This window comes from Artibeus jamaicensis, unplaced genomic scaffold, assembly GCF_021234435.1.
Source record: "Artibeus jamaicensis isolate MK-2021 breed Jamaican fruit bat unplaced genomic scaffold, CSHL_Jam_final scaffold_537, whole genome shotgun sequence".
Lineage (NCBI taxonomy): Eukaryota > Metazoa > Chordata > Mammalia > Chiroptera > Phyllostomidae > Artibeus > Artibeus jamaicensis.
The window spans coordinates 7,833,137-7,860,251 of NW_026522047.1; the positions used below are offsets into that span (position 1 = coordinate 7,833,137).

The 27,115-nt window shown below is 39.1% G+C and overlaps 1 protein-coding gene across 13 annotated transcripts in view; it reads left to right on the forward strand.

Moving 5' to 3' along the window:
* Positions 1-27,115, forward strand: part of ABHD18 (abhydrolase domain containing 18) — a 36,803-nt gene that overhangs the window by 196 nt on the left and 9,492 nt on the right. For 2 of the 13 annotated variants that reach the window (XM_053658246.1, XM_053658247.1), the window contains exons 2-10: positions 152-269; positions 5,598-5,719; positions 6,793-6,877; positions 8,280-8,380; positions 11,243-11,321; positions 13,249-13,266; positions 17,547-17,690; positions 21,223-21,312; positions 22,438-22,539. In XM_053658246.1, the coding sequence (XP_053514221.1) occupies positions 5,628-5,719; positions 6,793-6,877; positions 8,280-8,380; positions 11,243-11,321; positions 13,249-13,266; positions 17,547-17,690; positions 21,223-21,312; positions 22,438-22,539 (711 nt within the window). In that variant the 5' untranslated portion in view covers positions 152-269; positions 5,598-5,627. Of the gene's footprint in view, positions 1-50; positions 270-1,773; positions 1,919-5,597; positions 5,720-6,792; positions 6,878-8,279; positions 8,381-11,242; positions 11,322-11,448; positions 11,507-11,850; positions 11,924-13,248; positions 13,267-17,546; positions 17,691-21,222; positions 21,313-22,437; positions 22,540-27,115 lie in introns of those variants that run through there. The other 11 variants (XM_053658256.1, XM_053658255.1, XM_053658249.1 and 8 more) reach the window with 10 other exon arrangements.

Here is a 27,115-nt window from a genome sequence, read left to right on the forward strand (position 1 = left end):
CTAGTCCTCATCCTTGGGTCCGCCTTGTCCTGTTCCTGGGACGGCGTGGAGGAGAGCGGGGAGGGTTTAGGGGCGTGCCCAAACGGCCACCCCGCCCAGGTTCTTGGGTTTCCTTGGGCTCCTGTCACTAGAGTGAGCTTCTGCGTTCCAGGAAAGGCTGTTGTGCCCGCGGTGGGAGCCCGTACAGAAGGAGGGTCCTGGGAGGCACGGCAGTGGCGGTGTTGGGAAACGGCCGGCTGAACAGCAGGCACCCGCCAACCGGCCAGTGAGTAAGTCGCGGGTCCAGGCCGCGTCCCCTGAGCCTCTCAACGAGCGGCGTACGTGCCATTTGTCAGGGACTGGGGTCGCACTGCCGGGCTGGAGACCTGGGGGGGCCGGCCCGCGGGGCCAGGCCGGTGTCCGGCGCGCGGCCCTTTACCCCCACTGGAAGATGAAAGTGGCTGCGCGCTCTTTTCTCGCTGGCTAACTGCAAAGGCAGCGCGCCGGCAGTACCTAGTGAGGTCCTGGATGGGGCCTGAAGATGCGGTCCAGCCCCTGTTCATCTCCTGATCCCTGAATCCGCACTCCACCGCCGCCTGCGCCGTCTGGGGGTCTTCCCCAAAGCCTGCTGCCGTAACCTGGGGTTAGAAAAGGCACAGCAGCAGCTTAGCAATGACCAGCTCTTTCCATCACAAGAAAAATTACATTTTTAGAAAATATGTTCTGGGCCCCCTCGACCCACTGCCCCAGTTGATCTTGATGCAGTGTCTTTCCTGGTGTTTACATATTAACATCTTACCCTTGCAAGTCGGCTTGTGAGCTAATTGGTAGCTGTGGTCATGTGTGCCATAATTACTGTGTTGTTAGCACTGTTATAGTACATTTTCATGTGATTTCATTTAGTCACAACTGTCCTATGCCACTTTTCTATTTTATACAGAAGTAAGATATTGAGAAATTAGTAACTTACCCAGAGTCACTCCGTGTGGTAGTGGCCGAGTTGGACCCAAATTCAGTTCTTTTCGATCCATGTTTCTGAGCACTTACCCTATGCCGGGCCCTGTGCTTAGTAATACGTTGCATGGTGTGTGCTATCAGTTCTGATCTTTGTCTTGCCTGCGACCTTCGGTATATTCTGTCAGACACATTCTGCTGGTGAACAGTGAAACTTGGCATGTGTTTTGTATTAGTTTAGAATTATCTTCTGAATCCAGACTGACATTCAGTCTTGCGAAGTTTGATAACAGCTTGCAGAAACATGTCAGATTCCTATGACTGGTTCCAAGAAAGTCCGTAGGTTAAAAAAAATTTTTTTGCTATAATGTTGTTTTACAGTATTATCAGCTTTTCTTTGAATCCCTGGAGTCTAGTACAGTGTATGGCACACGTGTGTGTGTGTGTATTTGTTTATACAAAGGGATTTTTAACCTCTGTTGCACCAAGCAAAATGGTTGTTGCTCATTGAATGAATGCTTATAGAGTTACCTCATTTCATCCCTATAATCGTTGGAGTGGGGTTGTCCCAAGCGCACAAGGAATTTGAAAGCATGGAGATTAAGTGATGTACCTAGGGTCACATAGCTAATAAACAGCTAATAAACAACAGCCAGAATCCAAGAAATAGAGGATTTCTGACTATAAAACCTGTACTTTTCACCACCAGCCTTCCTGTGAAAAGAATGAAGAATCTTTTCCATTATCTCTTAAAATATATCAGAACAGGTATAAAGTCAATTTTATATGTGAATTAATTTGCTATTATGTATCCGGTTGGGTATTATTCCCCTTTTATAGGTTAAGGTGGCTTACTCAAGGTCACACAGCTAGTGGAGGAACCCAGGCCTTCTGACTGTACTATTTTCCACTGCTGCCTCCAAGTGATGACTTTGGATCACAAACCCACGTGGAATGGGAAGCACGTAAACCTGGTGAAATCTAAGTAAGCTCTGTGTATTGTACCAGTTTTTCTTTAATGCAAGAAAAAATTATTTCTTAGGAACACACATAGCACGCAAACAAAGTAACCACTTTTAAAAACCCTTTTTAAAATGTATTTTTAAAAGCCTATAGGAAAGAGGAGCCAAGTTTGAAAAGAGATTAGATTATTTGCTGAATGTGTCACATAGGATCTGAGACAACCCACCCTATGGGTTCCCTTAGATGACTGCTTAAAATACATGTTCGCCCCACTCAACAAATGAACACATAAACTGCCGGTTTTCCTGCTCTTCTCCGGTATGAGACTAAAACAATTAAATTTGTTGAGGTAGGCTAGTAGATTTTAATAGTGGATATCTGGGATATCTAAACTCTTTGTCTACTACCTGGACTTATATTGAAAATAAGTAATTTGAAAGTAAAGGTATAAGGTAAAAATTAGGTCTCTATTTTCGTGGAGTAAAATTGTACATGATGGTCTTTTTCTAAAAACTCATTTGTGATTTTGAGCTACGTATCAACTCTATGAAGATAAAGTCCAGAAGAAATTAGGGTTGCATTGTTGAAATGCGTAGGCATGAAAGCGATAGGAGATAAAAGTGCTAGATGACATAGGGACTGCGGAGTGCCACAGCAGTGCAGCTCATTTTTAGGAAAGGCTTTTCATTCTTTGGCATTGTGCAAGAATTTCTATTTTTGTTTCACTTGCTTTTCCCCTGTTTCGTTGGCTATAGAAATGTGTGGGTAACAGGTATGCCAGTCTGTTTTGATACATACTTTACAAGTGGGTCCTGTTTCTGCAGAAGCTCACTAGTGTCAGACTAGCCTGATGATGCAGGGGCTTTAAGGATCTGGTGTGGCTCCAGATGGTGCCTCCTAAGGTAAATTGGAGTGTTCTTTACCCTGGGATTGGAGTATTATCTCTTCATGGTGGCACTGGATAGCGGATAGCCCTGCCCAGAAAGATCTATGTATTTACAGTGTCCCACAAAACCTGGTCTTTGTACATTGTTCTTGGGTCTGAAATGAGATTTAAGAAGATTTGTGTAAGTGAAGTGTGTATTTATTTGCTTTCTTTTCCTCCTGGTCAGTTGTTTGCTGGCATGTAAATACAGCAAGGGATGTGCCGGCTCTTGATTTGGAGTGCTGAGTCTGATGACCTATATTACATTGAATTAAAGTGGTTGGGAAGGCTTTTCTACCATAGAGATGAAAGTTAGAAATGACTAAAGAATTTTCTAGTAGTTTACAGAACATTTGAAGAGTTCATTGTTCTCAGGTTCTTTCCTAATTCCCTTATAACCTCCTACTTTTATGTTTGTCTTACTTCTTTTTATCTGTTACCAACCTAGAAGAATATTGTCTAGAAAAATGGGATGTCTCATGACCAGTTTAGTGCTTCTTACTGTGAAATATAAACGTTGCAGTTTGGGGGGTGGCTAACACTAACATGGAATCTGTTTATTGCCACTGATGCTGTGAATGTTGCAAAGGAAGACATTGACCCCCTTCCTTTTCCTGCCACTGTAGAGAAAATAGATATTCATCCCTCACTTATAGGCCTGTATGTGGCCTATAATACTTCAAAAAGACATTGAAGTCCTGTATTCTAATGACATGCCACTGTTCTACTGCAGTTTAGTGAATGTACACAAAAATGTACATTCCAGAATGACACAAGGAGTGAAATAACTAAAAGCCCCATTCATGTCTCAGAATTGTCTTTCCTTATGCTATAGAACCCCCCTGAATAGAGTTACATACCTATATTTGTTTTTTTTTTAAGGAGAGTTTCGCCCCATAATTGCAATGTGGAGCACTCATAATTTTGATAATTGGGTAAAGAGTAAACTGTTCCATTTTCACCCGGCGTACTCCAGAGCTCTGGCACCGATCACTCCCAGATCAGCACCGCAGAAGGCAGTGCAGATCCCACAAGCCAAGGGCTCAGTGCTCCTGGGGCCATTCCTTCCGATGCCAGCCACGCTCTGACTTGGCTACAAGTTGGGGGCTTGCTGTGTCTCCTGTGGACTGATAATTTGCGGGAGCACTCAAAGAACTCAGGGAGCCGCTATGCATACAATTATAGCTTTATTGCAAAGGAAACAACTTAGGAGTTCACTACACTTTGTTGTAGTTGTTGCTGTTTAAGTAAAAATTTTTTTAAAGTATAACTTAAAAGTGTACAAGTCATAACTATAACTTGGTTCATTTTCACAAGATGAATAACCTGTGTTTTATATAATGAGGATTACAGTTAAATGTGCTGGCAAGGAGCAGGAAAGGCCACATTTTAAAAGAATCAAAAATTTTACAGTCTTTAGAGATTAATCAGACAGGTGGAAGCTATGAACATTTACTTCCATTTACTCAGACACAAAAAGGGAGTTGTGAAAAAAATGTGACATGCTGAAATAATGGAGGGGGCTCCGGAGAACCTACAAGCTAAATACGTACCCTGACCAGAAATGAAGCTCACAACCCTTTGGTGCAGAGGACAGCGCTCCCACCAACTGAGCCGCCCGGCCAGGGCAGTAGATAAGTATCCTTAAAGCCCATTGATGGAAACACAAGTTTCCATTTTTCATTTTTTAATTAGAATAAACCCAGAACCTGAATCAGGTTTTTCCCCAAAATCAGAACTACACCATTCAATTTGAAAAGACAGAGGTAAATATTAAAAAATAAAGCAAACAAAAGTTTTGGAACTACTTGGAAAAGGAGGATAAGTGGTGCACAGGCAGTAGCATTGATTAATCATTACTTTTCCTGCACTGGAGTGTAGCAGACAGTGTTTATAGTAATTAGATTCTGAGCTGTGTGCCTGGGATTCAGTCTCAGTTCCGCCTCCCAACTGCGGCGTGACCTTAAAGGTAAATCACCTGTCCTCTCTGTGCCTCAGTTTCCTCGTCTTAGGGTAATCGGTTCTTCTTTATAAAATTGTTGGAGGGTTTAAATGAGAATGTGTGTGTATGTGTACATGCGTGTAGTTTTCTGAACGGTTCCTGGCAAATAATACAGTACTGTACACCTGTTAGCCACTACATTTTTGTTTGTTCTTTTTCTTTTTTTTTTCTGGCCACTACTGTTATTATCCAGTAAATGTTGAGTGTTTCTGTCCATCACTGTGCTGAGGATGGGAAGTTACTGCACTCGAGGAATTCAGTTTAGTGAAGCTGAGGGCTCTGTTTCACCTTCTCTGTTTTCATCCCAGTTCTTCTACTCCGTCTCGTGTCTTATTTCCAAAAGAATAAACGCAGGGCTCATAGTTCAGTCTCAGTGCTTAATTATGCTTCCCACCTTCACTGAGATATGATTGATACATACTATTGTATTAGTTTAAGGTATGTAAAATGATGATTGGATGTATGTATGTATTGTGGAATGATTACTACAGTAAGCTTAGTTAAACTGAACTTGGAACTTTTTCCTTGTGGTGAGCACTATTAGAATCTCTAAGATAAATAAGTACGTTAAATAGTATGTACTTATTTATCTGTAAGATAAATAAGTACGCTGGGGATGGAATTTATAGCATGGTCACTGTGGTTAGCAATACTGTATTATATACTTAAAAGTTGTTAAGAGAGTGAATCAATCTTTAATTTTTACCTGATATTAAAGAGAAGGTTAGAAAACTGACCTGCTGCATGAAATAAAATATTTTAATGTAATTTCAGTTCTATTTCATAGATGTTTGTTTACTACTGATGGGTGTGAGCAAGTTAGATGTTCTATACCGGAGACTTCTCCTCACAAAACTTTTTATCAGAGGATGGGGAAGGCCAGAGGATCTTAAAAGGTAAGCGTTTTTTTTCTGAATGCTTGTTCTTATTTTGTTTTAGTAAACTTTGAAACTTGTATTTCAGCCATGGCTGGGAATCTCAGTTAGAGTGTTGTCCCAATACATCAAGGTTAGAGGTTTGATCCCCAGTCATAGCACATACAAGAATCAATCAGTGAATATACAAACAAGTGGAACAACAAATCAGTGTTTTTCTTTCTCTTTCTTTCTCCCTCTCTTTTCCTGTCTTACTCTCCCTTCTTCTTCTCTCTGTCAAATCAATTTTTAAAAAGAACAAAAATAAATAAAATTTTATTTCACTTTTGAAGTCCTTTGAAATATATATATGAAAATTGAACATTAAAAATATTAAAAATGAAATTATTTCCTTTTCTCTCTTTAATTATTTCTCTTATTTTAACCCATATAAATTGAACTATTTTAAAAGTAATTCAGTTGTAAAAATAATAATAAAGAGCTCTTAGAAAGACAAACTAGATTTTTAACTTTAATAATTTTTAATGATTTTATTTATTTTTAGAGGGAGGGGAAGGGAGTGAGAAAGAGGAGAGAGACATTAGTGTTGAGGTTGCCTCTTGGGTGCCCCCTACTGGGGACCTGGGCTACAACCCAGGTGTGTGCCCTGACTGGGAATCGAACTTGCAACCCTTTGGTTCACAGGCCGGCACCCAATCCACTGAGTCATGCCAGCCAGAGCCTTAACTTTAATAATTTTTAAATTGATTAGAGTTTCCAGGGACTGAGCATTCTTGGGTAAATTGAATTTGTAATGACTACAAAGTTGGGATATACTGTAGCTCATGGGAATATCTGGACTTAAGAAAATAAAATTTCAAATTCTGTGCCTTTAATTTTGAGTCTTATATATGTTGATTACTTTCTGAACAATGACATTTCTCATTTTTTATGAGGTAAAATGTCCAGCTTTCAAAAAATAAGAGCCTAATTTTTCTTTGATGATTAAAACTAATTTTAACATGTTTTATAAACTTGGTAATTTTTACTCGCTATTTATCAGTTTCAACATATGGCTGCACTGAATTGTTTCCTTTTTCCCCTTACTATAACAGACTCTTTGAATTCAGAAAGATAATTGGAAACCGAGAAAAATGTCAGAATCTGGTTTCAAGTGATTATCCAGTATACATCGATAAGGTATGCAAATAAAATAAGTGCAATTATAGAAATTCTGGTTTAACGTACATATGTGGCAAGAAGAGATTGAATGTTAAGAGTATAATAACAGTAAACATTAAAACATGAGTGCAATATAGATTTTTCACTTAATATTTTAAAATGCTGTATATGTTCTAACAGGATGCTTATAATAGCTATAGTCATTTATATTTGAGGGCTGGATCTTTTTGAGCCTCATTTTTTATCTTTAAGTTTATAAGGGTTAGAGTAAATTACTCAACATTTCAGACAAGTGGAAGTAACAGGAAAGTACTCTAGTTGGAGAATTACTACATGAGAAGTTAGTTATTAGCAGAAACAACTGTTAACTAACATCAAGAAATGGCATGGGGTATAGTTAATTGCTGAGAGAATGTTAGAAAGAAAAATGCTGTAAAATTAGAGAAGATGAGAAAATATACAGCAGGCCTTTGAGTAATGTCATTTTGTTACAATGTTATGAGATTGTAGGAACTTAACTATACCATTGTTGATATCAGTTTGCCTGTGGTAAAATTGGTTTCCTTGTATATTACACACATCTTAGATCTTCTTATCATTTTCAAAAAATGCAGTACAATTCCAATTAAAACATTGAATTTAGCTTTAGACCTTAGGTCCATAAACACTCCTAAAATTATTTCAGATGAGCCATTAGAGTACCGCCAGACCTGGGAAAGAAGAGTAATGAGTAAAAACTGGTTCAGTCATTCGTCAGTGGGTGTTATGAAGCTGCAGCATGACCAACACAGTGTGATGCTGGTTCAGAAGTAGAAGGCCAGTAAGAGCTTACGAGGGATTGAAAGTAATATGTTAAAATTTACAAAACTTACTTCAGAGTAAATTAGCATTTTATGTCACTTGCAAAAAATGTGGATTATTTAGTACATGAGGTTTTTCACAAAGGATACATACTAGGCCTTGGAAAAGTTTTTAGTTGAATGGAAATTTTTAATAGAAAAACATCTATTATTTAATACATGAGGTTGTCACAAAGGATACACACTAGGCCTTGGAAAAGTTTTTAGTTGAATGGAAATTTTTAATAGAAAAACATCTATCTTCCCTGGCTGGTAAGGCTCAGTGGATGGAGTGCTGACCTGTGAACCAAAAGGTCCCCAGTTCAGTTCCCAGTCAGGGCATATGCCTGGGTTGTAGGCCAGGTCCCTCCCTGGTTGAGGGCGTGCGAGAGGTAAACAATCAGTATATCTGTCACACATCAATGTTTCTCTCTCTGTCTTTCTCCCTCCCTTCCTCTCTTTTTAAAAATAAATAAACAAAATCTTTAAAAAAAAAAAGAAAAGAAAGAAAAGCATCTGTCTACTACAGACAAAGATATCCGAGCTTCCATGTACACATCTTGGTTTTGCTGTTCTTTCAGATTGAAGAGCAGTCAGACTGTAGGATCCTGGATGGACACTTTGTCTCCCCCATGGCCCACTACGTGCCTAATATCATGCCCATTGAATCTGTCATTGCGAGGTAAGAGTGTTTGTTCACAGTTCAAGTACTCGTTTGTTTACATCCATTTACATTATAAAAATATCAGTGCCGTAATATTTGAAATTAATTAGTATTAATTACAACGGTCATTTAGCATTATTCCCATTAAACCTGGGGAGGATGGAGATCGAAATTATAGAGCTTTGGTAAGAAGACTTTTAAAAATAACTTGAGACAAATGAAAATGAAAATACAACAAACCAAAGCTTATGGAATGCAGCAAAAGCAGTTCTAAGACAAAAGGTCATGGGAATAAACACCCAAATTAAGAAAAAAGCAATATCTCAAATAAACAACCTAAGTTTACACCCCAAGAAAAGAGACAAAGAAGGACAAACTAAGCCCAAAGTTAGTACAAGAGAGGAAATAGTATAGATCACAGCAGAAATAAATGAAATAAAGACTATAAATGTAATATAGAAGATCAGTGAAACTAAGACCTGTTTTTTTTAGAAGATAAACAAAGGAGACAAACTTTCAGCTAGACTTGCCAAGAAAAAAGAAAAAGACAAATACCATACGATGTCATTTATATGTGGAGTCTTTAAAAAAAAAAAAAAAAAAAAAAGACCGCAAACTCACAGATAGAACCGACTGGCATTGACAGAGTGGAGTGTGGGGAGGTTGGCAGAATGGGGAAGGTGGTCAAACGTGCAAACCTGCAGGTATAAAGTAAATCTTAGGGGTATAATGTACAGCATGGTGCTGTACTTAATAATTCTGTATTGTATTTTTGAACATTGGTAAGAAAGTAATTTTTAGCCCTGGCTGGTGTAGCTCAGTGGATTGAACATGGGCTGTGAACCAGTGGGTCACAAGGTCAATTCCCAGTCAGGGCACATGCCAGGGCACATGGCCCCAGTGGGGCCATGTGAAAGGTGACCACACACTGATGTTTCTCACCCTCTCCTTCTCCCTCCCTTCCCTTTTCTCTAAAAATAAATAAGTAAAATATTTTTTTAAAGGAAAGTAATTCTTAAAAGTTTCTCAAGAAAACAAGAAAAAAGTTTATAACTATGTGTGTTGATAAATGTTAACTAGACTTGTGATCATATTACAATGTACACATATATTGAGTCATTATGTTATACTCCTAAAACTAATATCTTAAATGTCAATTATGTCTTAAAAAAACAACAATAAGATTTTGAAAGCTGAAAATGGGAAGCCATCAAGATCTACATACAAAAAGGGACCCCACAAAAACCCCGAATTTATTTATTACAAAATTATTTGTTCTTACATGTTTGAACTTCAGTCACCTTCAAAGTACTCTCCCATTTGATGCAATAGACCTATAGAGATGTTTTTCTCCACTGCTCAAAGCAGTTTTTGAACTTGTCAATTTTGATACCTTTCGGTGCTTCTGCCATTTTTGGTTTCACCTCTTCAGCACTGACGAAACATTTCCTTTGCGAACTTTTTTTTATCTGGGAAAACGAAAAAAGTCACTCGGTGAAATTGTGTGAATAGGGAGGGTGGGGCATGGGCGTCATGCCATTGTGGTCAAAAACTGTTGAACACTTAGTGTGGCGTGGGCAGGTGTGCTCATAAATCACCCATCACGAAATGGGCAGTAGTGTTCAAAGTCTTCAAAAAAATTTACTGAAGCCAAAGGCGGCCTCTCACCACGATGCCAACTGGTCCACTGATACAGACAGTTCCTAGAACACTCACCTAGCAGGGGAAGCCCAGACTACAAAGGGCCTGCCCTCCAGAAGACAAGTCTGGGGTTTTGGGGGTGGTCCCCCCATAGACACTTTCTGGGTACCTCATTGTACCTCATCTCTGCTTTATGACCCCATGTCCATGTCGTTTTTCTGTGGGTAGGCTATCTTTCTCTGTTTCTCATGCAACTAACAAGAAAATAGCTACCACAACCCCACAGAGCTCTAATTAGTATCTGTCTTAACCCCAAATTACCAGAAGAACATATTGTATTGCCCTGATTTGGCCTATACTTGATCTAGCTCTTTGTGGTCGAGGGGCTCACGTGGCCTGTACCGTTCCGTCATGTGAATGAGCACAGGCCGTGTAAGAAGACAATATACTTTGAGCAAACTTATCAGTGAGCCTGTACTAGATGTGTGGTCAGTTATTACTATAATAAAAAATTCCTACTAACTTAAGGCTATTCCTCAACAATGAAGTCTCTAAACCTATTGCCACAGGACAAAAGGAAAGTACAAATAACTGCAGAGATATCCCACTTTATGTGGAAAACATTTTTTAATGTTTTCATTTCCCCCAAATCTTCAAAATATCAAGAAGTGGCATAGGGCCAAGAGTGCAAAATGAAGGAGAGTTGTTCATATTGTTAGTTTTCAGTATAAGATTGAAAATTAAGTGTGTTCCCATGAGCACAAAACAGAAATAATTATTGAAACCATCCTAAATGTAATTGTCTATGTTCTAGTCAACAGTTTATTGACAATAGATGACTAGTGACATCGTCCCTTGCCCAAGCAAAGTAAGCTCAGAATTGCACTTCTTGTAAGTCTGAGATGCAGCCACCTAAGAATTATGTTTTCTAAGAATAAGTCATATACACTGGTATCTCTCCCATAAGAAAACTTCCCTATGCATTTATAAAGTTGTGGTATTGAATAAGGTAAAAAATCATGACAATAAGTTCTGTTTATGTTGTCATTGAATACATAAAGCAAATTTATAATACCTTTGTTGCTTTTAGGCAAACAGTTTAATTAGTCAATTACAATTTTAATATAAAAAATCTGAAGATCTTTTCTCCCAAATAATTTAATTATGAAATGTTTGAATTGAAAGCTTATATTACAAGCCTTTTAAGGATAATTCACTGATGTGTTTTATTTTAAATAGGTTCCAATTTATTGTGCCTAAAGAATGGAACAGCAAATACAGACCCGTGTGCATTCATCTTGCTGGAACAGGGGATCATGTAAGCCTTGGTCATAACATCTAATCTACCTTGTCAGCGTCCTCTCCTTAGCAGGCGTGGCTGCCGGAGCCTCTAAGCTTGCTGTCTTTTCTTTCCTCAGTATTACTGGAGGCGACGGACCCTGATGGCTCGTCCTATGATTAAAGAGGCCCGAATGGCTTCCTTGTTGTTAGAAAACCCTTATTATATCCTTTTGCGATACGTAGAAGTCTTTCATCTTATTTATTTGTAGATTTAGTCATCAAAAGGAATGACAGATAGTAGCCAACTTTTTTCGATCAATTGAATTCAGTCATCAATTCAGAAAATACTTAAGAATGAAGTGAAAAATCATTTCATGCCTTTTAAAAACCAAAGTAAGGATGATGCTTCTATCGAATTATAGAATAAAGTACTTCTGTTTCCTGTGAGATTTACGCTGCATTTTAATATTAGTCAAATGTTTGCTATTAAGAAAACCCGCATGTTTTAAATGCTTTGCGGTTAAGTATCAGTGGAGGTTTAGAACAGTTCTTAACTTAATTTTCAAGATGACGTCAGTCTGTCCCCAAAGAAGAACCGAAACTGATGCACAAATAATAAAGAAATGCTCAACATTGCTGGTAATAAGAGAAATGTAAAGTTAAAGCAACAATGAACAAGGATTTAAAAACAAAGCAGTGATTACGAGGTTTTTGTGAAATGGGCACTCTCATTACTGATGACTGTGAATATCAGCCCAGGCCTTTGGGGAAGCATTTTTACCAGATTGCAACCAGAGCCTTAAAAAATTTTATATCCTGCCCTGGCTGGTGCAGCTCAGTAGATTGAGCACGGGCCTGCAAACCAAAGGATCTCCGTTCGGTTCCCAGTCAGGGCACATGCCTGGGTTGCAGGCCAGTTCCCAGCAGGGAACGTGTGAGAGGCAACCATAAATTGATATTTCTCTCCCTCTCTTCTTCCATTCCCCTCTAAAGATATAAATAAGTAAAATCTTTAAAAAATTTTCATATCCCTTGACAGTGATTTTCATTCTGGGAAATTTATTCTAAGGAAAAATACTAAGAAAGGAGAAAAATGATAGAACAGAGAAAAGATATCTATATAGCTTTGTTTATAATAGTAAAATGTTAGGAATAGCTTGAATGTCCAATAGTAGCAACATGATTGAGAAAACTGTTGGGAAATATGTTGAGAAAACATAATATTGGAATACTGTGCAATTTGATGTATCATGTTTATTGCTTACTACCTGCATCATCTTGAACTTGTTACTTAACCTTTTAGTACTTGCCTGGTAAATATTGTGTTGAGTAAATTTTAACAGTTATTAAAAAGTTTACATCAATGTATTTATGCATACGTATGCAAAAAAACCTAAAAATAGAAAATTTGTTTAAAAAAAAAACTGTGCCAAATAAAAATACTAGAAGGAAATATACTGAGGCATTAAAATAATTGTCTGTAAATAAAGTAGGGTTTTTTTTTCCTAATAAGCCTTTCTGTATTGTCTAGGTTTTCTTTTTTTTTAATTTTTATGAATTTATTTGAGCCATACTGATGACATATGCTTGGGAGCAAGATCTTAAATGCTCTGTTCTAGGTAATCTATCATAAATATATAAATAAGAAAAATTAACAAACTTAAGTTGAAACTTAAAACTAAATACTAGTTGTGAATGTAGCAAAAACATTGAGTTGTGCATTTCAAGTGGGTAGAATGTGTGGTATGTGGCACATCAGTAAAACTCCAAAACGAGAACAGTTACTGATTTGATTTGAGAAACCTGAACTTCTACACAGCATATTTGGGATAACTAGAAAATAGTTATTTCAGTATTAACTTCTCTTCAACTTTAATTATTTTAAGTTAATGTTTTCTGATACACAGAGTATATTTAATTATTTTAAAACTTTCTCTTTGACCCACATTCTCAAATGGCTGCAGGAAACCCAAGGACCAAATGTAAGTATATGTCACCTTTATTTTTGCGATCTTTATACTGAATTTTTAGTAGTCTTTGGTTAACCATTTCTCAGTTTAATCTCTAAATGTTATTAGGGGGAAGTTCTGTTATAAAACTATAGTAAAAATGATAATTAAATTTTTACTTTAAGCTTTTTGTATTTTAAATGATTGCCGTGTGGAGGGTTTGGAGAAGTTTAGGAAGGTACAGAGGGGATAAACAGTGATGCAAGGAGACGACTTGGGGTGGTGAACACACAATACAGCGTACAGATAATGTTTATAGGATTGTGTACCTGAACTGGTATAATTTTGTTCACCAGTGTCACCCCAATATATTCACTAAAAAGGAAAAACTAAATTAATGTAAAAGTACATTTACTTTGTGAAATTAAACACTATTCTTTTTATTCTTACAGTGCATAACATAGGTAATCTGGAGATAAGCTTTCTCTTCATGGTCTTTTAAAATGAATGTTGAAGGCAGTTTTGTTCGGGGGATTTTTTTGTATTTTTATAATGTCTATTATGTTTAATTTTGGTTCATTCTATTTGACCCTAGACACTGGGAAGACAGCAAAAAAAAAGATGATGTCCTTTAATAGAACTTTGTAGTATGGGAGATGAAAATACATAGGAGAATTTTAGATACTTATTAATGGCATGAGGAAGACAAAGAATAATAGAGCCTGGGTACAGGGCTGAGCAGTGTTAGATATGAGGACATGATGTAATGAGAAGGAGCCATTCGGGCAGAGACCTGGAGGAAGGTCAGCCGCAGAGGAGGAGGCGGAGGTGCAAGGCCCTGTGTAAGCACAGGGTGGGAAAGCAGTGCAGGCTGAGATCAGAAAGGTCGACTGGGACCACATGGGGAGGAGCCATGTTAGAGTTCTACTGTAAGTGCAGTGGGGAACCTTTGGAGTATTTTAAGCACTGGGATGACCTTATTTATGTTTTAAAGGCTTATTTTTGCTTACTGGGACAAGAGTAGCAGCAGAGAAATCAAATAGGAAGTTATTACAATATGCTAGGGAAAAAAGTGACTTTAAGGTGGTTTAAGTGGAGATGCAAAAAAATTCTGATGGATTTGAGATATATAGTTTAGAAGTTGAAATGATAAGACTTGTTGATAAACTGGATATTGGAGGTAGCAAGTCAGGTCTGACTTGGACATATCTGTGATGTCTGTTGGGTCTGCAAGTGGAGAAGTCAAGTAAGGACTTGGAAAGTGGCGGAAAGGTAGGTTTAGAAGTCACACGTCCATGTGGTCATAAAAACGGTCAGGAAAGTGGGGTGTGGTGGCAAACCTATATCCTATGGTTAGATTTAGAATGAACTTTGTGAGAAGTTGTGAAAAATTAAGTCCAGGCTAAATAGTTCAAGAATTCTTACTCTTAAACCAGACCAAGTGTGTCACTTTCACCCTGTCTATAGTTGCTTAAAAAACAAAAAGAGTTCATTGTGTTGTACTGAAAGGCAGAAAATGGTTTAATAGAAATGTTCACCCTGGCTGGTGAAGCTCAGTGCGTTGAGTTGAATGCCAGCCAGCCTGCAAACTGAAAGGTTGCTGGTTTGATTCCCAGTCAGGGCCCATGCCTGGGTTGCAGGCCAGGTCCCCAGTGCGAGAGCTTGGAAGAGGCAACCAGTTGATTTTTCTCCCTCTCTTTCTCCATCCCTCTCCTCTCTCTAAAAATGAATAAATAAAATCTTTAAAACATTTTTTAAAAAAAAGAAACATTCATGACGTTGGCTTCATATATGCATAGGTTGAAATTGTAACTTGCCACTTACTAATTGTATCACCTTGGCCTAAGTATCAATCACCTCATTTATAAAGTGGAAAAAGCATATAATTTCTCCAGTACAGAACTGTGAGGATTATGTTTATAAAGTACCCTGTCATATATTATGTACCCAGGAAATACAATAATGCCCCAGTGTATTTGATTTTTCTCAAACAATTTGTAAGAAACGGCTTGCAGTTTAATAATAAAGCTTTCTTTTTAAATATCTTAACCCTATTTTCATCAAAAGTGGTTATATAGCCCTGGCTGGTGTAGGTCAGTGGATTGAGCGCGGGCCTGCGAACCACACGATCGCGGTTCGATTCCCAGTCAGGGCACATGCCTGGGTTGCAGGCCGGTTCCCTGCAGGCCAGTTCCCAGCAGGGGACGCACAAAAGGCAACCATACATTGATGTTTCTCTCCCTCTCTCCTTCCCCCCCTTCCCCTCTAAAGATAAATAAATAATAAAATATTTTTTTTAAAAAAAGAGTTTATTTAAAAAAAAAAAAGTGGTTATATAATTTGAGACTGGGTTTACAGTCATAGACAACCATTGTCCCAGAATCTCACATCAGTATCTTCTGTATAAAAGAGCAAACTGAGGTGGGCCTGAGAAGTAGAATACTGGAATGAGGACAGGAAACAAATAAAAGGATAAATGGGTTCTTTCTGATGAAGCAGGAATCGATCTTTTTTGACATAGGATACCATAGTGTCTATAACGAGAAGTCCTGCTTTATGGACAGGACGGTGGGCATAAGCTTCTGGGGGCCAGAATTTTGTTTTTAACAACTCGGCATTCCTGTGTCACCCAGTTCTTTGCATATAACTATTCTACTTAGATATATAATGAATAACTATTGAGAAAGTGAGTTTTTGTGCACTTTGACATAAAATGACACTTTGTGCACTTTTACCCACTGGCCAATTATGTATGTCTTTATATGAATTAAGTTTTTTTTACTAATAGTCTTGGAGAGAAAGAAAGAGATAGGGGTTGCGGGGTTAGGGGTTGAGACTGAGAGAGAAAAACACTGATTTGTTGTTCCACTTCCTTATCCAGTCATTGGTTGCTTCTGGCATGTGCTCTGACCGGGCATGGAGCCTGCATCCTTGGCACATTGAACAGATACTGTAAGGGCACTGCCCAGCCAGGGCGATGTGAATTGTTTTGGAAAATAGATTCTAACCTGGTCATTTTAGTAATGCAATCATAATGCTTTTACCTCTATGGACAATTGGTTCTGAAATCTAAAAAAATTGTATTTACGTACTTACAAGGAAATGCATTTTCGTATAAAATCAATTCCTAAGAATAAAAAATTTGGTTAAGTTGGTCTTTTTAAAAATTAATCAAAACATATTTTTATAAAAATTTATCTTTCCAGTATTTTATTATAAATTGTGTATTTTGCAGAAACAAGCAACATAAGATTTGGTAATACATGAAACTAGTATTAGGTTAAATTCTTTTACATTGCTTTTTTTTAATGTTATACTTTAAGTTCTATTGTAATAAGTTTTTTCTAAGGGGGGACAACTATAAATTTGTTTTTCCTTATATTTATGTCAGTTATGGAAATTTAAGTAAAAATTGGCAGAATAGAAATATTTTCAGCTCTGCCTGGTGTGGCTCAGTGGTTGAGTGCTGGCCTGTGAACCAAAGGGTCGCTGGTTCGATTCCCAGTCAGGGCACATGCCTGGGTTGCAGGCCAGGTCTTCAGTAGGGGGCATGCAAGAGGCAACCACACACTGATGTTTCTCTCCCTCCCGTCCCCTCTGTCTAAAAATAAATAAATAAAAATTTTTAAAAAAGAAAAATATTATTTTCCCATTCAACATTGTGAGTTTTTAAGCGCCATTGAATAAACTATTCTTTTTTCTGAACTTCTTAATAGTTAAATAGATGAAACTCAATAAAGATTATATGCTATAGAGTATATATGCCATATTTAAATCTATGTTTTAGGTGAGCTCTGGCCAGGTAGCTCAGTTGGTTAGCAGTTTGCCCCAGTATGCCAAGGTTGCAGGTTTGATGTTTTGCTCACTCTCTCCTCTGTCTCTCTCTCTCAATCAATAACTAAATTTAAAAAAAAGTTTTGGTGACTATTATGTAGAAATATTTTAGCAGTACTTTTAAAAAAAGATTTTATTATTTTTTTTTTTAGAGGGGAAGGGACAAAGAAGAGCAGGAGAGAATCATTAATGTATGGTTGTCTCTGCCACACCCCCAACTGAATGCCTGGCCCACAATCCAGGCATGTGCCCTGACTGGGAGTCGAACCAGCAGCCCTTGGGTTTGTAAGCCAGCACTCAGTCCACTGAGCCACACCAGCCAGGGCAGCAGCACTTTAATTACATCAGCTCAGTCCATTATTTTACTTAGCTATTTGGTCCTTTAAAAGAAAAACATGAATTCTGGCCTTCTGTTTTAAATTTGCAGATATTAAAATATAAATGCATAAAGTAAATAATTTTCTTTTTTGTTTTGTGAGGCTAGAAGGTCCAGCCTAAAAAACGTGTCTGACCTATTTGTGATGGGAGGAGCCCTTGTTTTAGAATCTGCAGCCCTCCTGCACTGGCTAGAGAGAGAGGGCTACGGGCCGCTAGGAATGACCGGAATATCCATGGGAGGACACGTAAGCCTTTCCTTTCAAGTGGTACCTACTTGTGACTGTGTTTATGAGCTCTAGGGAATCTAATTACTTTCAAAATTCCTGTATGTATAGAATTAATTTTAGTTTTGGTGAAAGCAGAAACAGATTAAACTTCCATTCCAATTAGAAAGTAATGATTTTTTTTTTATGATTTATGTAGATACTGATTGTGCTTACCCCACAGTTACATCTCAGGTATTGAATTTAATACTTTATTAAAAGTAGATTATAAAACTTAACTCCAGTTTAAAGTATAAATGTCTTAAGTTGGTAAAAATGGCTGATTTGGAAAATACTTTTCATTCCCCTCTTATCTCTGTCCCCAGTACCCCAAACCTATTTTACCTTTATCTTCTAGAGTGTACTAAAATGGCCTTCTAATTGGTTTCCCTCTCGGTATTCTTTTCTTAACCTTTTTCTTAACAGTTTTTCTCCACACCCTAGTCATCTTAGTCTGATCTCAGCTCTGTCCTACTTAAAACCTGCCAAAGGCTTGCTGTTGCACTGGCTGTAACCGTGCCAGGTGCTGGCATCTTCCTAGTGCCCCTCCATGCCCTTTCATCTAGTTGAGTAGCAGCTTGCTCTCTGGTTCCAGTTTAGCGTTTACTTCCTGTGAGAAGCTGTCCCTGTCTCCCAGCCTTACTCCACACTATACTTCATCTCCCATCAGTACTTATTTCACTGTATTTATTCAGCAGTCTGTTTGCTCCCTGAAGCAATCAATTCATTGAGGACCAGGAATATGCTCTGTTTCATTATCTGGACATGTTAGTCACTCAATGCATTACAAATACGTGGTCTGTCCAGAAGGTACCCAGCCACATAATATAAAAAATCGAAACATTTATTAAAGAATATACAACACACAAGAAACATTGTACATAGAACAGTGATGCCTCAGTCCCCTTCAAAGTAGGCACCTTGGGACCTCACACAGTTTTCCCAATTGCTTTCAGCTGTCCTGTCATATTTTCCTGAATCTTATCGACTGTCTTAAATCTCTTCCCTTTCAAAGGTGATTTTAGTTTTGGAAAAGCCAGAAGTCCCAGGGTGCCAAGTCTGGGCTGTAGGGGGTGGCTGGGTCACCTGAGGGATTTGATGTTTTGCAAAAAAACTGCACGAGATGTGATACACGAGTGGGTGCATTTTACACAGACACCGGCCCGAGTGTCTGTGGCATTATGGATGAGATGAAATAAATTCACATGGACTACCAAGTCCTGTGGAGGGAAAGGGACTGAGACCTCTCTCCAGGGGAGAGCAAGCCTGACCTTTCCCCTGAGAAGCTTTGGTTGGATTCAATTTGCATAGGAATACAGGGTGTATATGTAAAACTCATTAATCATTATCAGGCCGTAAGGATCAAACAATAGATAACATACAAAGAATGTTATCTGAGGGCCTATTAGGAGCCAGGGTCGGGTAGCTAAATGGCCATAAACTTGGTGGAACACACTTACTTCCTGCTTGGACCCTTATCATTTAATTGAGAGCATCTTAAACAAAGCAGGTTTCACAGGATTTTACATATTCTTTCTTAGGCCTGATCGTCCTAGGGACCCTGCCCCTTCCAGCACGGGGCTGCACCCACCACCAGCATTGTTTCAGGCTTAAGACATTGTTTCAGGCCTAAGTCAGGCAGGGGAAGTAAGACAGCCAAGAGATAAGGAGATTTCTCTAAGACAGAATGAGGACTCAGGCTGTGTCAAAGCCAAGGGGTGAGTGTCCATCACTCCTTTTCTGTAGCCCCCAAGTCCTTCCCTGGGGGCCCCCATGATCATGCCTGTCTTAGGTCCTCCCTCCCTTGAAAAATCTTACCCGTCATTGGCTAACCGATCAAGCATTGGGAGCCAGGCAGGGTGAAGTAAAAGGAGTAGAGGTGGCACCCCTGCTGGGGAGATAAGCTTTGTCTCCTTAGTGGCTTATGGTCTGAAGGTCGCTCACTCAGCCTTAGCCATGGGGGGATTACAGCTCCTGAAATCAGGCAGGGCAGTTCACAACACGAATTGTCACGAAGAAGCTGCTAGTCACATAGCCGTGGCCTTCTGAATCCTCGGAAGAGTTTCTGTGGAGGAATATCTAAGCTTGATGCAAAATTTGATGTACATTTGTTGTTCTACTCAGTCATTTTGAATGCAGCAGCCACACAGTACACATGCTCACTCAATGCTGTCTACTGCCTCCATTGACTAGTACAGTGAAGTCATCATTGTTCACGCATCTGCATTCCAGTCCACTCTCCTTGGCTGCCAGGTTACACTGATGTCACACAAATTTTTCTTATTATATTAACAATGGTTGGACTCTTCTGGATAGACCTTCTATGTATTGTTTGCTATAAGGCAGTTAAATTATAAAATTAAGTTCAAGAACTTACTCAAATTCAGAACAACAATCAGAGAGTGAACGTGAAGGGTAGGGAAGGATTTGTTTTCCTACCTAGTAGTGTTTCCATTGTTGTGACATAGGTTGGGACCTTCTAATTTCACCTGGACTACTGCCTCTTAACTAGTTTTCCCACCCAAATCTCATCCTCTTTAGTCAGTCCTATAAACTACCATCCCTTTAGCTTCCTTGAATCACTTCTTTGACAATGCCATTCCTTTCCTCAGGCTTCTTTATTAATTCCCCATTATCTATAGAAAAAAGGGACTTATGATCTGATCCTGATTGATCTTTCCAGTTCCGCCTATCTCCCGGACCCCACTGGTCACATGGGCATTATTGACCAGCCAAGCTTAAGTACAGGGTTGTGCAAAAGAAGGGTTACTCATGAGTATGTTAAACACAGTTCACTCGTGTATTATTATTACTTATTGTATTATTTTCCATATGAACAAATGTAAACCTGCTTTTGCCCACCTCTGTTCCCCTACCAGACACACTCTGTGCTTTCTCACCATCTTGCCTTTGATCATGCTGCCTGTTTTATATGGAAAACAAGGCCCCATCTTTCATTTTCCCCAAAAGACAGCCATTTCATGAAGCGGCCTGGGATTGTTTTAGCCAAAAATAACTCTTCCGCTCTCTAAACGTACATATTACATTATTTTGTGTCAGTTACATATTCTGCTTTGTGTCTTATTACCAACTTCTTGGCATCCTTCGGTCAACTCCAGGGGTCTGGGATTCTGTGGTGGGGATTTGGCTGCACCCGAGTCACTTAGGCAACGAGTGTCTTAGCCTGACGTGTAGCATCCACAGCTCCGCATGTTTGCTCCACGTTCACCCTGTAGAAAGTAGCTGTCTGTGAAAGGTCTTGAGATTACTTAGAATCTCCTAATATATTTTATTACTTTGAAAGAGGGGAGTTATATGTTGTTGGATTTGTGACTTTGGAAGTTTGAAAAGGTTTCTAGACATTCTCATAGTGCTTAAACACTTTGTGTTCATGTCTTATCTCACCAAGTACTTACTATGCAAAGTGCTTGTTCATATTAAATATTTTTTATTTTAATATATAGAAAGTTTAAACAGAAGCTCTCTAACTGACTGTGTTATTAACATATTACAGATGGCTTCCTTAGCGGTATCCAGCTGGCCTAAGCCCATGCCATTGATTCCGTGTCTGTCTTGGTCCACAGCATCTGGTGTCTTCACTACGGTATTTAATTACAATTAATATTTTTTAAATTTTTTCTTTACTGATTACGTGTGTGTATATGTGTATGTGTGTGTACACACACACACACACACACACACACAGAGGGAAATGTTGATTTGTTGTCCCCTTTATTCATCTATTGATTTGTTCATTCTTTTTTTTTTTTTTAAATATTTTATTTATTTATTTTTAGAGAGAGGGGAAGGGAAGGAGAAAGAGTGGGAGAGAAACATCAATGTGTGGTTGCCTCTCGTGAGTCCCCTGCTGGGAACTGGCCTGCAACCCAGGCATGTACCCTGACTGGGAATCGAACCGCGATACTGTGGTTCGCAGGCCCGCACTCAATCCACTGAGCTACGCCAGCCAGGTGATTTGTTCATTCTTGTATGTGCCCTGACTGGAGATCAAACCTGAAACCTTGGCATGTTGAGGAAGCGCTCTAACCAACTGAGCTACTTGGTCAGGGCGCAGTTAATATTTAGGTAGCTATATATGCTTACACGGAATTGTTTTGGGGGCTCCCAAAACCACTCCCAGGTTGGGTGATTCGCTGGAAGGAATCACAGGACTCAGCATGTGATTGTAATCGTGACTAAGACTCATTACTGCAGACAGGTACTGCAGACAAGTCAGCAAAGCAAAGGCACCTAGGGCGAAGTCCAGAGGACACCAGGAGCGAGCGTTCAGTGCAGCCCTGCAGGACGGGTTTGATTCCCACAGCTGTGAATTGATGACAGTGTATGCAAAGTGTTGTCCACTAGTGCAGCTCACTTGAGCCCAGAAGTCCAGGGTTTTTACCCAGGGCCAGTCATGTAGGTGCCCTCTGCCTAGCACGTTCCCAAATTCCAGAAGGAAAGCAGATGCTCAGCGGAAACTACATTGTTTGCACAAGCATTTTAAGCTCAGAGACCCACTTTATCGTGTAGAGAGTTTCACAGGAGGGAAAAGAACGGTTTACCAGTCATGTTCCCAGACTCTTGTCAAGGGCCAACCTTATAAGTAGGCCTTTCTGAGGACAGGAAACCTCAAGGTTGCTGTGTTAACTCTTTTCTGCACAGTAATAATAATTTTTTTGACACAGTGGTGAATGGTATGATTTGATCTTAATTTAGTTTGTTATTTCAGGGTGTGCTGAGCAAATCGATTAACTGGAGGGAGCTGGAAAAGCAGTATTATACACAGACAGTTTATGAGGAAGAAATTAGTCACATGCTGGAATATTGTGGAGTAAGTATTTTTAATTTCTGCATGACGTCAGGGAAAACATTGATTGTTTAATGTTTCTGATGTTTAAAAAGAATTGCAAATTTTTTAAAAAGCAGTACTATTTTTTTACTTTTAAAAATTTGTTATTTTAAAATAAAATGCAGATATAAAAATAAAATAAAATAAATACAGATACAGGAAATCATGCAAAGCAATTGTATGGCTTATTACCTTTATTAAATAGCAAACACATTTGTAATAGGTCAATTGAAGAACTTGACCACCCAACTCAAAAACCACTTCCATGTCCTGATCAGAAGGCCTTCCTCCCCCTACTGTCAGTTGTCATTATCCTGATTTTCATAGTATTTACTTACTTCTTTCTTTAAACTAGTTGATTGTCCAAATGTACATCTCTCAACACTATAGTTATTTTATGTTATTATTTTATTTTTGTGGTGATTGATGGAGATAAGAGAATTAGATGCAAACAAGGGGGAAGGGATAATCATTACATTTCTTTTTTGTCTATTATTATTATTATGGTGTACTCTAATACAGTAGTCCCAGTTTTTCCCCCTTTGCCCTCCTTCACCCAGCCCGCCCTGTCCCGCGCTCCCACAGTCAGTCTTTACCCCGTTGGCCATGTCCATTCATACATATCAGTCATACATGTTCTTTGAACCCTTCCCCTTCTTTCCACCATCCCCCATCTCCCCTCCCCTCTGGCATCTGTCAGTCTGTTGTAGTTTCCATGTCTCTGGCTCAGTTTGGCGTGTTAGTTTATTTTGTTCATTAGATTCATTTTATAAGTGAGGTCTTATGCTATTTGTCTTTCAGTCTGTAAGTTGCCTTCCATCCCTGTCTTTCCCTTAAAATTTTTCTGTTGAAGAATTTGGGCTCTTTATTTGTAGAGTTTCTCACAGAATTTTTCTGATTATTCTCATGGTACAGTTTGCCGTGCCCTATATTGCCATGCCCTATATTGCCTGCAAATTGGCAACCAGGTCTAGAGGCTTGATTAAACTCAGTTTTTACTTCCTTGGAAAGAGTCTGGGAAGCAGGTAGTATCTTACCTGCTTGTCTCTCTTTCATGCAGTAAGCCTCCATTGATGCTTTAATGCCTGTCAGTTAATATGTTGAGGGTTGCAAAACACTGGTATCCTCATTGTCATTGGTTTGTTTGAGTACTTTTATAAAAAGGTACTTCTCTCATCTACTATGTGGTTACCTATTAGTTCCATTCATATAGGAAAGGCAGGGGTAAGTGCTTGATTCTGTCCCTTAACTGGCCCATTTTTCAGGAATTGGTTCCCTGTTACTCTCCTGAGGTAACCAGTTCTTTTCATGAATTTTAAAAGGTTGCATTATTACTTTGAAAGTTACTGAGCATTTCAAAAAATCTCAGAAATAAAAAGAATCTTTCTACTATCAATGAAGAATTTTATTTATAATTATATCACTATTATAAAGTAGATGTACCTTGCATAATTTCAAAGGGTAGTTAATTACTTGCCTACAGAATTCTGTTATAAAACAGCTGTACCTGCTACTTAGTTCCTTGTGATCCACATATATAGTCAGAAAGATACCTATATTTAAGAGCTTATGAGGAAACTCGTAACATGCATTTTTATAAGGAAGGTTCATAAATTTTGGTCATGTGAAATGGCAATGTAGCCTTCATTTTTTTGAGACTTACCCCTTCCTCCCTTCCTCCCTCCCTCCCTCCTTCCCTCCTTCCTTCCTTGCAGGGAGAAAGCAAGAGAGACATTGATGTGCACGAGAAACATGGATGAATTGGCTTTCACATCCCCCCAAATGGGGGACCTAGCCCACAACTTAGGCATGTACCCTGGCCAGGAATCAACCCAGCAACCGTTCATTTGGCACGCTGATGCTCAATCCACAGGGCCACTCCAGCCAGGGCTACAGTGTATTCTTTTTTTTTTTTTTGAAAGGGTAACTTTTATTTATTTATAATATATTTTATTAATTGTGCCATTACAGTTGTTCTATTTCCCCCCTTCATTTCCCTCCACCCTGCACACACCCTCCCTCACTCTCCCCCCTTTAGTTTATTACCACTTGTCTCAAGTTCTTTAGATTCTATATTTCCCATACTATTCTTACCCTCCCCCCTATTTTCTACCTACCGTCTATGCTACTTATTTTCTGTACCTTCTCCCCCCTTCTCCTTCTCCCACTCCCCTGTTGCTAACCCTCCATGTGATCTTCATTTCTATGGTTCACTCCAGATCTAGCTGTCCTCTTAGTTTGCTTTTGTTTTAGGTGTGGTTGTTAATTAACTGTGAGTTTGCTGTCCTTTCACTGTTCATCTTTCTTATTCTCTTTTTCTTAGGTAAGTCCCTTTAACATTTCATATAATAAGGACTTGGTGATGATGAACTTCTTGAATTTGATCTTATCTGAGAAGCACTTTATCTGCCCTTCCATTCTAAATGAAAGCTTTGCCGGATAGAGCAATCTTGGTTGTAGGTCTTTGGATTTCATAACTTGGAATACCTCTTTCCAGCCCCTTCTTGCCTGTAAGGTCTCTTTTGAAAAATCCGCTGACAGTCTGATGGGAACTCCTTTGTAGGTGACTGTCCCCTTATCTCTTGCTGCTTCTAGGATTCTCTCCTTCATTTTAATCTTGGCTAATGTAATGATGATGTGCCTTGGTGTGTTCCTTCTTGGGTCCAACTTCTTTGGGACTCTCTGAGCTTCCTGGATTTCCTGGAAGTCTATTTCCTTTGCCAGATTGGGGAAGTTCTCTTTTATTATTTGTTCAAATAAGGTTTCCACTGGTGGCTGTTCCTCTTCCCCTTCTGGTACCCCTATAATTCGGATGTTGGAATGTTTAAAGATGTCCTGGAGGTTCCTAAGCCTCTCCTCATTTTTTTTAATTCTTGTTTCTTCATCCTTTTCTGTTTGGTCATTTCTTTCCTCCTTCTGGTCCACTCCTTTGATTTGAGTCCCAGTTTTCTTTCCATTACTATTGGTTTCCTGTGTATTTCCATTCATTTCCATTAGTTTAGCCTTCACTTGTTCCTCTAATTTGTGACTAAAATCAACCAGATCTGTGAGCATCCTGATCACCAGTGTTTTGAACTGTGCATCTGAAAGTTTGGCTATTTCTTCATCATTTAGATTTATCGGCTCTGGGACTCTGAGTTGTTCTTGAGCTCTGTTTTGATCTGTTCGTGCTTGTTACATATGAGGAGCGGAGCCTTAGATGTTCACCAGGGCAGGGCCACCCAGGTCGCTGGTTTGTGATGCTTTATGTGGGGGTGGGGTCAGAGAGGGACAATGGCGGTCCCCTCTGCCACTTCTCGCCACTGGGGCCTGCGCTGTTCGTCTTACTGCTAGCTCCTTCTCCGGTTTATCTGCACATGAACGTGTGGCCGAGATCAGCCCTCAGTGAGTCTGCCCGCTTCTCCACACCTGGGATCCACCCACGGCTGCTGGTGCACCTGGGTTGTGCGCCCAGGTTGGTCCGGTGGATCTTTCCTGCCCGACCCTGCTCTGCTGCTGGCTCTGCCCCTCTTACTGGTTTGGCTGAAGGGTTCATTGTTGTCAGACTTCCGTGTAGTTCAATTTTCTGTGATTTGGCTGCATTTTTGTTGCTAAAACTTTGTGGTTTTTAAACTTAGTTGTGGGAGAAGGCGCAGTGCTTCCACCTATGCCTCCATCTTGGCAGAAGTCCTCCAGTGTCTTCTTAACCAACACTCCCTTCTCTGTGCCTCTGACTTGGTGGCTGTACAGAAGAGTTTTCATTTGTTGAACTAGTTCAGAGTAATGAATATTCAGGAAATGTCAAGATGGCTTCCTTCTTTCTGTTTTAAAAATTGTATTTTCCTTATTAAAAGGAGTTAAATTTGTTGGTGTACCACTCTGAGTAATTCTAGGATGCTTTGATCTTACATTTCCTAATATAACTAAACTTCTTCATCTCCTCTTTTATATTTCTGTGGTCTAGATGGCTGTAGTGACTTGTTCTGTTAACCAGATTGTTGAGTTTTATTTTTCTTCCCTTCAACCAATTTTTTACTCTTTAATTTTTAAAATAGACTGTATGTCCATGTAGTTTAAGTATCAAAAATATAAAAAGATATATAGCAAAATAGATATTATCCTTGTTCCCGATTTGCCTAGGTCCTATCTCCTTCAGCAAATAACCCACCATATTATTATTTAATACTTGAAGGAATTTTTTCAAACCAACAGAAATATGAATTCTTTCCTTTTCCCATTATTTGTGGACTGTGTACAAATGCTTTCTTTTTCATCCTAACTGCTGCGTAATGGTCTGTTACAGGAATAGATGTCCCATGACTTATTAGCCATGGTACCCTGTTAGTGGACATTTATGTTGTTTCTCATCTTGCACTGTGAAAAACCAATACTGGCTCTGGCTGGTGTAGCTCAGTAGATTGAGCACTGGCCTGCAAACTAAGAGGTCGCTGGTTTGATTCCCACTCAGAGCACATGCCTGGGTGGTGGGCCAGGTCTCTAGCTGGTGTGTGAGAGGCAACTGATTGACATCTCTTGCACAGATGTTTCTCTTCCTCTCTTTCTCCCTCCCTTCCCCTCT